This window comes from Mercurialis annua, linkage group LG8, assembly GCF_937616625.2.
Source record: "Mercurialis annua linkage group LG8, ddMerAnnu1.2, whole genome shotgun sequence".
Classification (NCBI taxonomy): Eukaryota; Viridiplantae; Streptophyta; class Magnoliopsida; order Malpighiales; family Euphorbiaceae; genus Mercurialis; species Mercurialis annua.
The window spans coordinates 1,314,529-1,328,435 of NC_065577.1; the positions used below are offsets into that span (position 1 = coordinate 1,314,529).

The window sequence follows — 13,907 nt, forward strand, 5'->3', positions numbered from 1 at the left end:
TTTCACACTTCAAAAACCAGCAAAAGTAAGAATTAAAGATTATATCTATATACTTGCATCTTAGTTTTCGATATGACATGTATATCTTTTACTTCAAATTATATACTATTTTAACAATTTTATTCTATATTGAAATATTGTGATTGTTTAATTTAATAAATTAAAAATTATATATAATATTTCAACTATTAACTACCAAAAAAAATATGTTTCCCAAAGCAAACGAGAGTTATATATTAGTTATGAACAAAGGGTCAAACGCACTCCTGAATTTATGACACGGGGTCATCTAATCCAATTTATACTTTTTTGAGCAACTAACCCCAAAATTCTTCATTTTTTGGTCAAATAACCCCATAATTTTTATTTTAAAAAAAAAATTAGGATAATTATATCGCAACAATTAGGGAAGTATCTAATTATTTTTTTGCATCCACCTCCGATTTGTATTTTACACATTTTAAAAATACAATTATGGGGTTACTTGACCTGAATAAAAAGAGTTTTGGGATTACTTGCTAATAAAAAGTATAAATTGGGTTAGATGACCCCGTGACACAAGTTTAGGGGCGCGTTTAACCTTTGTTCTATTAGTTATAGTATAAAATTGAATGCAAATCACTGTAGAAGTAACAGCTTTTGTGCAATTATAGCCTTTAATAATTAGCTTAATGGCGTAAAAAAATCATAAATTTTAGCGTGTTTTGCAAATTTAACATAAACTTTCAATTTTGGCAAATTAATACACAAACTTTTGATTTTTTGCAATTTTAGCACCGATCAATTTTCCTTCAAAAAAATAGAAAAAAATGCTGATGTGGACGCGGGAATAGTGGTTATTCCGGTGTACACATCAGCATTTTTTTCATAAAAAATTGATCGGTGCTAAAATTGCTAAAAATCAAAAGTTTGTATATTAATTTGCCAAAATTGAAAGTTCATGTTAAATTTGCAAAACACGCTAAAATTTGTGATTTTTTACACAATTAAGCCTTAATAATTTGAAAATTCCGTTTATATTTTATTTCCTTTTTCAACCTTTTTTTCCCTTTACAAACTACGCTTTCAATTCCCCCTTATTTTAAATTATATCCTTTCACTTCCGTTCTTATCTTATTTCTCTTCATCTCTATCCTTTTATATTTTTCATGGCTTTCTTCAACTCACAAATCCCCCTTACTTTTAGATTTTTTTGTGCTCTGTCTCTTTCTCTCTAAATTATTTACTCTTTTTTATATAAAGTTTTATTTAATATTTTTACTATTAAATATTAGTTGGACTCCCATTGGCAAAACACAATATTTATAATCAAATTTGAACGATTTCTTAGAGTTTTAAAAATTAATGTTCTATATAAGGATTGCTACTAAATACAAAAGGAGTATTATTATAATTTATAAGCTAAAATACACCATAAATCATCAACTTTCGCGTGTTTTTGGTATTTAATATAATTTTTTACTTTTGCAAAAAAGTACACGAACTTTCAAAATTTTGCAATTAGAAATACCGACACCATTTTGGATGTATAAGGAAACCATTTTAAATTAAAACGGCGCCATTTTGGATGTAAAATTGCATTATTTTTCAAAGGAAACACACACATGCTCTTAATTGCAAAATTTTAAAAGTTCATGTATACTTTTTTGCCAAAATTGAAATATTATGTTAAATACCAAAAACACGCGAAAGTTGGTGGTTTTTGGTTTATTTAAGTCTAATTTATAAGAAAACTCAACAAATGCAACTAAAGTTTTTAATTTTATTTATGATGATATATAATATTATTAATAATTTTTAAATACAAATAGTTTATATTTAATAGTTTTTTTACAATATTTAATGTCCAAAAATTATGTTTATTTAATAATTTTTTAGTAATTATAGTTACTAAAAAAATCCGTTTAAATGAATCGGCAATTATTATATTCAGTATTTAAAATTCAACACTTGATTTTTTTTCCACAACGGCCAATTGCTGAGTTCCTAACTGTCAACTACCGAACTTTCTGGAAGGCAAGTTGTAAAATTACAAATGCAGCTTGGTAATAAATCTCTAATAGCAGAATTTCTCCGATAATTTCAAAGAACTCAACTTTGGTTCTTGAAAATAAAACCCAGAATCACTAAACCAAGAATTTTCAAACAACTAATTAATTCGTCCAGTCCGGTTTTACATTTTTAAGAATTTTCAAAAAACTAAATAGGTAGTTAAAATTGACAATCGAGTCGTTTCGATTAAAAAGACAAAGTGTAATCTTCGCCTTAAACAATAAGAGCACAAAGCGGAAAATTTCGTAATTAATTTCGATTTGAGATTGAGAAGAATCGTTGTTGAATGCCATGATAAATAGTATCAAAAATATGAACATACAATCAATTTAGTTTTAAAAATAATGATTGTAATGACTTTGATAATGATAATTATAAAACATAATCACGTACTTTAAACTTTTCTTGGAAAAGAAACGAGTAAAAAAGAGACGATGAACAAGAAGAACGAGATGGCGCAATCGGAACAATTACAACGTAGACTAAAGGTTCTGGGATGTTAAGGTTGAGTTTTTTTCTTTTAATTTTAGCCCTCTAAATAATCGAAGGTTGTAGTAAACGAAATCAATTCTAAAAAAATACAATTGATTTATCTAATTTAAATCAATTTAAAAATCACACTTTTTTTAACATATATATAAACTCAATGAACTCAATAAAAATACAGCATACTCACAAATTTATAGAAAATTTGCACTTATTGGTATCTGATTTTCCCACCCTTTAAATACCACTGATCAATGCATCATATTATCTTCTTTTTTCTAGAGTCCAATATGGTACAGAAGGACTAAAATATGCAGATAAAACATTAGAATCAAGAATCTCTACCATTGATGTCAAATTCACACACCTCGGTACTTTATATTGATTAATTGATGCCCCTCTCGATGATATTGAATAATCCATCAACTCTTCAAATGTTCCAATTTTGACCACTCTTATTTCTAGTGGACCTAGCCAATAATATTCAAACCGACCTTGTCGATATACTGAGTTCAACGATTCTTCAATTGCAAGGCAACATTGACTCATTATCTCGTTACTCAGCGAACTGGATGAGTCTTTGATCAACAACTCTAAGTAAATCACATAATGACTAGGATCTGTTTTTGTATCGGCATAAGTTGTGTATTCGACCACACTTGTATTATATTTGGACAGGATTTGAGCTGCATTGTCGATTGCTATTTGTAACTCGGTTTCGTTTATATTGATTCCGAGTAAGACATTCTTTCTTCCGATGAATTGAAATTGAGGAGATGAGTTATGAAAACCGCTGACTCGGAGAATATCACCAACTCGGTACCTATATAAACCTGCAAAAGTAGTTACAACAATCTCATACTCTTTACCAACTTCAACATCGACAAGGTCGACGAGTTTCGGTGGCGAGTCACAAATCAACCCGGACGAGTCACAATCATGAGGCAAGAATTCAAAGTAGGCCGTATTTGGTATAATTGTATAGGAAACATCCGAAGGCTTGCACAACGGGTTTAAATTTATCCCAATAGAACACTCCGACGAGGCATAACATATGGAAGCTAAAGGCAGACCGCCACTATAGTACTCGAGAGTGGGAACATGCTGTGCCATTCCTCCGGTAACAATCACGTCGAGATATTTAGTACCAGGCCAAATTCTTTTAATTATGCCTTCCCAATTCTCTTTCGAGCATTCAACTCGGATTAACTCAGCAAATTCAGGATCGGGTTTCAGGATCTTGTCGATACAGTTTCTGATAGAAGGATCAATCACGCGCTTGTTTAGTGTTCCCGACATGATATCGTGAACCAATTCTTGCCAATTAAGCTGAAGAAACTTTATAATACGGATAAGACTCGAGGAAAATACTGCACCAATCTTGACCACTTGATGGCGATCCAAAAGGCCGCAGAGTAACTGAGTGTACATGCTTTGGAACGAGTCAGGACAAAGAATTGACTCAATGGGACTAGTGTAAACCTTAGCTTCAGACATAATTTTTTTGAATTTGTCACTTTTTAAGTAGTAAGATGTTGCAGGTTGAGCTACAAGCCCACCTGCAGTTCTTGTTTCAGATTTCACAAAATAGAAATACAAACCTTTGCCTTTGTCCGATCCAGGCACGCTCCTGTCGTAACGGAAAATATAAAAGTAAAAAAGTACTCTCTCCGTTCCATTTAAAAAGCTACATTTATTTTATACGCGGTTTAAAATGAATATAACATTTTTAAATTAATTCGTATAGGGAATAGATTAGTAGAGCCTACTTACGAGTTTATTACAGCAGATGTTAGACGACTACAGGAAAGGCGGCGATCAATCTCTCCTTTAACTACCGGTATCAACTTTCTTTCGTCACTAGATGTTCCAGAACTGCCAAATACAAAAATTAATCTAATACAGATGAATGGCGTAGATCAATTTAATTAAAATTGTATTTTTTTGACTACACCATCCATTTAATAATGAACGGTACTTGATTTGAATTTGAAAAAATTTCAATCCGGACCTGGCATTCATTTTCAGTCAAAAAAACCGGTTGAACCAACCGATCAGATTCATTCATAAAATACTAGTTAGCAGCAAAATAATTTACCTGGTAAAGAATTCAAGAATGGGATGAACGGACAAAATTGTCGAGCGATCTCCATCAGCAATACGTTGAATATCAGATCGAATATCTTCGTAAGTAATAACCGGAATCTTCGACTTAAACGTTTTACGATCCGTAGCTCCGTCGAGTTTGAATCTTTTAAAATACTCTACTTCTTTATTTTCTTCCAAGATTTGAGCCAAAAGCTGTTCTTGAATAGAGTCGGCATTGCTAGTCATTTCTTCAATAAGTTGTAAAGCTTCTGCATCTCTATCGCATGGTGGATTATCTATAGCCATTGTTTTTGGTGTTTTGCGGAGTTGGAAGAAATGAGGGAGTACTCTGTTGAAGCTTATTATATATACCAACGGGGATTGGTTCAAGTGGTAAACGGTTAATTTGGTATCACTTAAGCAAAGTCTCGGATTCGAGTCTTGTGAATGCAGAAAATCCGTGCTGGCAGACTCGTGCGCGACGCGGGTCGGATCCGGATTAATTAGGGCGAAGCCCTGAAAACCGGATGGGCAAAAAAAAAAGCTTATTATATAGAGAAAATTAGGAAAAACACTCTATTTTTTAAAAGGCTAATCCCCTGAAAAAACCCCCACCTTTCAACCCCCCTTCGTTTGCACCCTCACCTTTTAAAATCTCCAATTTTACTCAAATTCCCACCTTTCATTTTCAATTGTACCCTAAAAATATTAAATTAGCTCCTTTTCACTATAAAAAAATTCAAATCGATAATTTATATTTTAATTCATATTCTAAATAGTCCCCAATGTTTAAATTTCAGCAATAAAACCATATTTTTTAAAATTTAAAAGTTAAATTTGTTTATATAAAATAGAAATCAATTAAAAATATCATTAAATATGGCTTTGTTGTTGAAATTTAAACATTAAGGACTATTTAGAACATGAATTAAAATATAAAGTATCGATTTCAACTTTTTTTAGTGACAAAAGCCCAATTTAATACTTTTAGAGGTGCAATTGAAAATGAAAGGTAATAATTTGGGTAAAATTATAGATTTTAAAAGGTGAGGGTGCAAACGAAAAGGGGTTAAAAGGTGGGGGTTTTTTCAGGGGTTAAGCCTTTCTAAAATAATAGTAAATTACACCTCAACAAGAAAAAGATAGAGAAAATATCTCATCTTTTTAACACTTTTATTTTTTTACTCTAATTTTTTTTTTATTATAATAATACTCATTTCTTATTATTTTTTACTCTAACCATTTTATTTTTACTCTAACATGAGTATCTTCCTTTTTTTTCTCAGATTTTCTCCTCTCTCTCTCTCTCTCTCTCTCTTTTCTTCTTCTTCTTCTTCTTCTTCTTCTTCTCCATTTGTCTTCTTCTCCATTTTTTCTTCTTCTTCGTTTATTTTTTTATTCTTTATCACGCCGCCGTCGTTCCTTCAATGATCCGCCGTTGCTCCGCCTTCGCTTTGTTTTCACGTCGCCGTTGATTTGCCGTTCTTCCACATTTTAGCGATTTTTTTTCTTAACTCGTGGTGATTATTACGATTTATTTTAACTATTGTTCTTGAATTTTTTCAGTTTAAGATCTGAAAATCTGCATTAAAAACAATTGAACAAAGGATCACTTTACCCCCTGAACTTGGCACAAAGTATCAAAAACGTCGAAATTGAGAAAACCGGATCACTTTTACCCTGAACTTGTCAAAACTGGTACAAACACACCCCTTATGCTGACGTGGCACTTAATTGGAGAGTGGATTTCTAATTAAACTTAATTTACTCTAATTAATCACACTTATATACTAATTAATCACAATTAAACTCTAATTAACCTAGGGACTTTTTTGAACTTTTATCCAAAAAAATTCAAAATTTTTTTTATACTTTCCGGCGAGGAGGACCTCCTCCTCGCCGGAAGTCTGTTCTTGAGAGAACAGACCGGTATGGTCTGTTCTCTCAAGAACAGACCATCACGGTCTGTTTTTGTACTAAATTTGACAAGTTCAGGGTAAAAGTGATCCCGTTTTGCTAATTTGGACGTTTTTGATACTTTGTGCCAAGTTCGGGGGTAAAGTGATCCTTTGTTCAAAAACAATTTTATGATGAAAGAAAATAATTTTCTGCAGAAAAAACAATTTTCTGCAGAAAACAGCTCTTTGTTATCATATCGTTATCACTATGACGTTATCATATCATTATCATAACACTGCAGAGAAAAATATTTTTTTTATAAAAAAACAGTTTCTGATTATCATATGAGTGTCACTGTATTATCATGTAGTTATCATAATATTGCAGGAAAAAAAGATTGTTTATAGAAAATAATATTTGATTATCATATTGTTATCATAACATTATCATGTCGTTATCATAGCATTATCATATGATACCGAGATGATAATATTTATGGTACCTATATGATAATGTTATGATAATATTATGCTAAACAGTGTCTGATTATCGTATCAGTATCACTATATTATCATATCGTTATCATAACACTGCGGTGATAACGATATGATAATGTAACTGTTGCTTTTTATAAAGATAAGTTATGATAATAGTATGACAGAGTTAATAATAATAGTATGATAACGTACGAAAAATAATTTTTTAAAAAATATTATGATACTGAGATGATAATGTAACTGCTGCTTTTATGATAATGGAGTAAAATTATAATTATTTTAATTCCGAGAGTAAAAACATAAATATGAAAAAAAGGTGAGGTATTTTTTGTAACTTTTCCTTGTTGAGGTAAAAAGTGCAAATATTTTTGTTTTTTAGGTAAATACCTAAATTTCCCTATTATATATGCAGGAGTTGGAAGAATTTCTTATAATTATTAACTGATATAAAATTTGTAAAATGTACAAATTAATTCTTTAGTTATAAATATTAAGTAATGTTATAAAAAATTATTAAAAATTTTAAATTACATTTTTATAATTATTGTTATTAAAAATAAATATTTTACTAATTTTTATATGAAGTAATATAAAAATATATTAAATAATTAAATTTTTTTAGTGAAATATGTAATTTTTTTTCTAATGTTTATCTAGAGAATTAATATACCTTTCGTGATAAATATGGTCCAAATATATTTTTAAAGTTTTTTAAATGGTTTAGTGTTGCCTCTTTTATGAGACCGAGAGTTAATACCGTTTAAAAGAGAGGCGTAATTGCACTGTTTTTAAAACTTTGAAAGTATGTTTAACTTAAATTTATATAACGAAGGGCTTATCTGTATTTCAACAAAATTATCAGGGGCAAAACAAATCTTTTCCCTTATTTTTAAATCATTGGGATAATTGAAATCTACGCCAGCATTAAATTTACATGGGGAACGTGTTAGCAGAAAACCCACTAAAGAGTAAAGGTTGACAGCTAAACTTAAGTATATTTCTGAATCTATATATTCAAACTTTCATTTAATTTGCAATCTAATCCAATTTTTCTTCTATTCAACTATTTAATGCCCTCATCTATTCCATTTTAATAATTGTAGAAAATTTCTTCATGTGTTTTCTTAAAAAAATTATTCCTTTTTATATTTTATTTATTATGTTTTCATATTCACAGATATTAAAAATACATTAAATTAAATGTGACAAGACAAATTTTTCCATTATTTATTTTGTACAATTCGGTTTAAATATTGAATTATTTTAATAAATTAGTTTGGTCTAGTTGTGAATAAATATTAAAATAATAATATTTGATTCGGTGTCAACCGAATACATATTTCTAAAAATAAATTAAAGATAACTATTTTATATATTTACAATTATAATTATTGAATTTTTTTATAAATAATTATTGAACTTAATAATCACTAAAAAGAAGATGATATCTAATTCTATTTATATGTTTGCCATTAAGAGTTGCTAAATCCAACTCAGTATTTTTAAAGATCGAATATTAGAAAACATTACAACTCACAAATTAATACGACTTTCAATTTATTTTTTATTTCTATCTTGGATTGTTTGTTAGTATTTACATATAGTATTGAAAGATAATATATTACTCTTTTTATATGACTTTCTATTTCTAAGTTATTTTTCTTCAATGAATTCTGCCTATGTAAAAAAAGGACACAAAGTTGAACCTTTTTCTTTTGGGACGACCGTGATCTCCTCTGATTTGGGCGTAGGTCTGTCAGTGTTGATATGTATTATAGATAATTATTCCATCCGTCCATAAAAAATAGGCTTATTTCATTTACATACATATTAATAAATTTAACTTATTTAGTTAAAATAATCCTAATTTCCTATAATATTCTTATTAAATAATTAATGCATTTATCTTTTTAATGTACTTTTTTAATTGATAATTCAAAATCACTCAAAAAATACATATAAGATTATTTTTAATATTGAAACTATCAAAAAATATGGATTATTATTGTTATCAATGCCATTATCAATTTAATTTAGTTGAATAAAGCTAGTTCAATTAAAGGTGTAGTATTTTAAATAAGTATTTACATGATTAACTATTTTCTAAAAATAAAAACTAGCCTATGATTTAGGACGTTTAAAATAAAAACAAATCTATCTTTTATGTATGGAGAGAATAATTAATTTACATATAAATTTGGTTATTAGTAATTATAACTAAAAATTAATTAACGACAACAAATGGTGGTTGTGTGACAGTCATTCTACTTATTAATTTTATATTTATATATTTTTCTAACCAATAAAGTCCATTTATCATTGTGTCTCCCACCATACTTGCCACTACTTTATACTCCCTCCGTCCCATTCTAATTGACCAAATTTTCTATTTTGGGTGTCCTATTCTAATTGAAAACTTCTATTTATAGAATATTTTTCACACTATTTTTTTTCTTTTACCCTCATCAATTAATGCATTTAAAAAGCATTTTTCTAAAAAGTGGTGAAGCATTTAATGTAATATGAGGATATAAAAGTAAAGTTACTAAAATTTCTTAAACAATGTGCAATTGAAATTTTCTCAATTAGAATAGGACAGAGGGGGTAATAAACAGACCACAATTTTTAATTGTGATACAATTTAAATCTTTTCAGTCGATTTGGTTTGGTGGCATACATAAAAAAGAGAAAAATATGTTCTTTATGGGTTCCAATGAGGCAAAGATGGACTAAAATGTGAAGATACAACTCTTGAATCAAGCAACTCTATTATTGGTGTTGAACTCACAAATCTTGGTACCTTATACTGATTCATTGATGCCCCTTTTGATACTACAAAATCCATCAACTCATCAAATGCTCCTTTCTTTACAACTCTTATCTCTAATGGACCTATCCAATAGTACTCAAACCGACCTTGTCGATACATCGAGTTCAATGATTCCTCCGTCGCATAGCAACATTGACTCAATACGTCATCACTCAGTGACTCAGCCGAATTATTCATCGATAGCTCCAAGTAAATCACAAAATGGCCAGGGTTTGTGTTTGTATCCGCGAAACATGTATAATCTGTCACGCTTGTATTGCATTCGTGCAAAAGTCGAGATGCATTTTCTATAGAGTTTTGTAACTCGGCTTCGTTTATGTCGATACCGAGTAAGACGTTCTTTCTTCCTACGAAATGGAATTGAGGAGCTGAGTTATGAAACCCGGTGACTCGGAGGATGTCATCAACTCGGTATCTATATAAACCTGCAAAGGTAGTTACAACAATTTCGTACTCTTTACCAACCTCAACATCTGCTAGGTTAACGAGTTTAGGCGGCGACTCACGATTTAACCCGCACGAATTAGGTTCATGAGGTAAGAACTCGAAATAGGCCATGTTTGGCATGATGGTATAAGAAACTTCTGATGGTTTGCAAAATGGATTCAAGTTTAAACCAAAGAAACATTCCGATGAGGCATATATAGTGGAAACTAATGGCAAACCGCCGCTATAGTAATCAAGAGTCGGAATATGCTGAGCCATTCCTCCCGTAATCGTCACGTCGATATATTTGGCATTAGGCCAAATTCTTGTTATTATTCCTTTCCAATTATCTTTCGAGCATTCGGATTCGATGAACTCCGCGAGCTCCCGATCAGGTTTCATGACCTTGTCGAGGCGTTCTCTGATAGACGGATCAGTAATGCGATTGTTTAGTGTTCCTGACATGATATCCTGAAGAAGATCCTGCCAATTAAGCTGAAGAAAGCTTATGGCACGGAGAAGACTCGAGGCGAATATTGTACCAATCCTGACGACTTGATTCCGCTCCAAAAGTCCGCATAGCATCTGACTGTACATGCTCTGATAGGAATCCAGACACAAGATCGACTCGATGGGGCTAGTGTAGATATTAGCATTATATAGACAAGATTTAAAATTGTCACTTCTGAAATAGTGAGATGTTGCAGGTTGAGCTACAAGTCCACCAGATGTTCTTGTTTCAGGTTTGACATAATAGAAGTATAAACCTTTTCCTTCTAGCAATCCAGAAAAAGACCTGTCAAGCACAAAACAATTAAAATCTGAAAGATCAATGGTTTATCAGTTATTTATTTATTTTAATATAGGCATCGCTAGATGGGCGGAGCTACTACTCCAAGTAATTTGGATCGAGCAAGATAGCGCCCATTAAGACAATAAATTTTCTCAATCTTTTTTAAAATTATTTCATATTCAGAGTTCGAACTCGAAACATCTAGTTAAGGAGGAAAAGCTCTTGACACTACATTCCAACTGAAATTTCGAACAATACACAAATTTGATCTTATTTTTTAATTTTATGCTAAAATTTCTATTTAATTAAAATCGCATCAAAAATCTAACATTTAAACAAATAGAATCTGATAAACAAATAGAAAATGTCTAATCAAGATTTTAAAATTAAATTTAGATCCAATTTTTTTAGCTTAGTTGAAACTAACTTACAAATTCATAACTCCTGGTATGAGAACACTATACAATAATTGGCGACGAGCCAGCTCTTGTTTAGTTATTGGTATAAGTTTTCTTTCACAATCTGAAGTTCCAGAACTGCCAAGAACATAAATTCAAGGAAAGAATTAGCCCAATTCAAGAAAAGAAATTCAAGAAAAAAAAAACTCAAGAAAAGAAACTAAGTTACAGAACTTCCAAGAACATAGATTCAAGAAAAGAATTAGCCCAACTCAAGCCCACCTCAAGAAAATATTCAAGAAAAGAAAATAAGTGCTAAAACTCTCAAGAAAATAAAATAAGGTACTAATATATATTGCGATCTTTGAACTTTTATGTTTTTTAAAAAAGATATCGAATATTAATTAATTTCTTTAAATTTATCAAACTTCAATTTTGATTTTAAGAAGGCATTTACAATCTGAATTAAAATAAAAAATATATTTCCATATCAACTATTTAGTTATAATGCGATAAAATCAATATTCATTTCTGAATAATATGTTCTATTATTGTAGAATCAAAATTAAATGAATATAATAACTTATAGTATCCTTAGTGACATGATAGATATTTTAATTTAGATGGCCATGTCATCAAAATTAAGATCTGAAAAAACTGTGTAAAATAAAATATAAACTTTAGTGATGTTAAAGGATTAAATTGATATTTGGTAGATTGATAAAAAAAAAATTGACATTTAGTGTACTATTGATATACGGCTTAATGCCTTAAAAATTTCTGACTTTTTAGCCCCTCTTAGATTCTACCTCGAGATTAAAAAATTACCATTATCATATTTCGCATATTCCATCTTCAATTGAACTCTGAAACATCAAATTGAACTCTTTTCATTTGAATAAGATTTAAAATAAAATTTTCATATTTAATATATATTCTAAAAAAGTGTCACTGTAAAAAATAGTACAAAAATACCTTATTTCTATAAAAAAAATTCAACAAATAATAATATTTTTTTATTAAACGTAAATTAATTATCAATAATATTTTTAAATCCAGAAATTCTCTGAATCCGCTGCCGCCTTCCCCGGACCCGCCACTGCCCTCAGACCGATCTAGTTCGAGTGGATCTGGTTTATCACAGGTCCGAGAATGGTGGCAGATCCAAGGGCGACGGCGAGTCGGAGGAGGACGGTAGTGGAGTCGATTTTTAATTTTTAATAAAAAATTAAAAAATAATTAATTATATATCCAATTATATTTTCACTTGTGAAAAAGATAAAGGACTTGTTTGAATTTGTCCAAGTACGAAAGAATATTATATTACCCTTAAATTTAGTTCTTTTGAATGGTTTCATCCTTATAGTAATAGAATCGCTTAAATTTTTTAATTATGAGTGCAATTGAAATTAGAATATGCAAAATATGGTAAAATTAATTAGTGATTTTTCAACATCGGAATAGAATCAACAAGGGGCTAAAAGGCTAGAATTTTTTAAGGCTTGAGGCCTTAAAATAATTCAAAAGTATGGTGGCCTACATAATATTTGTCCTAATTCAAACAAAAGAATTAGCCCAACCCAAGAAAAGAAAATTTAAGAAAAGATAGAACAAGTTATTTACCTAATCAAGAATTCAGAAATGGGATAAGCTGTCAAGATATCAGACTGATCTCCATCGGCAATTCTTCGAATATCAGGTCGAATATCTTCATAGTTAACAACGGGTATCTTCGATTTAAACGTCTGCAAATCCATAGCTCCGTCAAGATTAAATCTCTTTAAATACTCAACATTTTTGTTCAATTCAAGAATCTCAGCCAACACATTTTCTTGAACCAACCCAGCTTTTTTAGTCATCTCTTCTATAAACTGAGCAACATTCTCGTCTTTCTTGAATTCTCGAGAACCAAGCAGAAAAGAAATATCATTATTTTCAATTTCCATTATGACAAGTTAATCAAGAATAGACTCTGAAGTCTGAAGAAGAAATGAAACGTTTTTATAGTTCAATATGAAACCAAGAAACTTACGACTTACGTGCTATGGTGGTGTTGTTTGAATCATAGAGACGACAGGTATTAACTAAAGCCGAAAATTATACGACACCTCTTCGCAAAGAGCTTGCAAAAGACGCCAGATATAATCCGCCATGAAATTCAATCTTTAAACGAAACTGACATTTGTATTCGGTGCGAACTCATAAATTTTTTATAAGGTGGGCAGAAATTGTACGGAAAATTAATAACATTGAGAAAATTGATAAAATATATAATTTAAGGTGGACAAACTATAATTTTTAAGGTGGCAAAATTATATTATTCAATTATATATTATCATTTTTAAGAGATTTTTGTAAGATGGACAATTGCACAACATGCGCTCTTTCTAATTCCACTGTTGTTTCATGTTTGTGCTGTTTTCATGTTCTTTGTACAG

The 13,907-nt window shown here is 30.1% G+C and overlaps 2 protein-coding genes across 2 annotated transcripts; both read right to left on the reverse strand.

Annotated features, from left to right (window-relative positions):
- Window positions 1-2,704: 2,704 nt before the first annotated feature.
- LOC126660165 (probable indole-3-acetic acid-amido synthetase GH3.1) lies at window positions 2,705-4,969 on the reverse strand. Its single transcript, XM_050353516.2, has 3 exons — window positions 4,637-4,969; window positions 4,312-4,413; window positions 2,705-4,168 (listed from the first exon to the last, which is right to left on the reverse strand). The coding sequence occupies exons 1-3, from the start codon at window positions 4,930-4,932 to the stop codon at window positions 2,803-2,805; spliced, it is 1,764 nt and encodes a 587-aa protein (XP_050209473.1). The 5' UTR covers window positions 4,933-4,969; the 3' UTR covers window positions 2,705-2,802.
- Window positions 4,970-9,701: 4,732 nt separating this feature from the next.
- LOC126660164 (probable indole-3-acetic acid-amido synthetase GH3.1) lies at window positions 9,702-13,415 on the reverse strand. Its single transcript, XM_050353515.1, has 3 exons — window positions 13,093-13,415; window positions 11,503-11,607; window positions 9,702-11,074 (listed from the first exon to the last, which is right to left on the reverse strand). Exons 1-3 carry the CDS (start codon window positions 13,413-13,415, stop codon window positions 9,724-9,726), a joined length of 1,779 nt encoding a protein of 592 aa, XP_050209472.1. The 3' UTR covers window positions 9,702-9,723.
- Between the last annotated feature and the right edge of the window lie 492 nt (window positions 13,416-13,907).

Excerpts from the sequence above, each read along its gene's own strand:
- LOC126660165 (XM_050353516.2), bottom strand. The coding sequence starts at position 4,932 with ATGGCTATAGATAATCCACCATGCGATAGAGATGCAGAAGCTTTACAA. Across the intron at positions 4,414-4,636 it reads ATTCTTGAATTCTTTACCAG|TTCTGGAACATCTAGTGACG; the intron begins GTAAATTATTTT and ends TGTATTTGGCAG. Across the intron at positions 4,169-4,311 it reads ACATCTGCTGTAATAAACTC|GAGCGTGCCTGGATCGGACA; the intron begins GTAAGTAGGCTC and ends CCGTTACGACAG.
- LOC126660164 (XM_050353515.1), bottom strand. The coding sequence starts at position 13,415 with ATGGAAATTGAAAATAATGATATTTCTTTTCTGCTTGGTTCTCGAGAA. Across the intron at positions 11,608-13,092 it reads ATTTCTGAATTCTTGATTAG|TTCTGGAACTTCAGATTGTG; the intron begins GTAAATAACTTG and ends TGTTCTTGGCAG. Across the intron at positions 11,075-11,502 it reads ATACCAGGAGTTATGAATTT|GTCTTTTTCTGGATTGCTAG; the intron begins GTAAGTTAGTTT and ends TGTGCTTGACAG.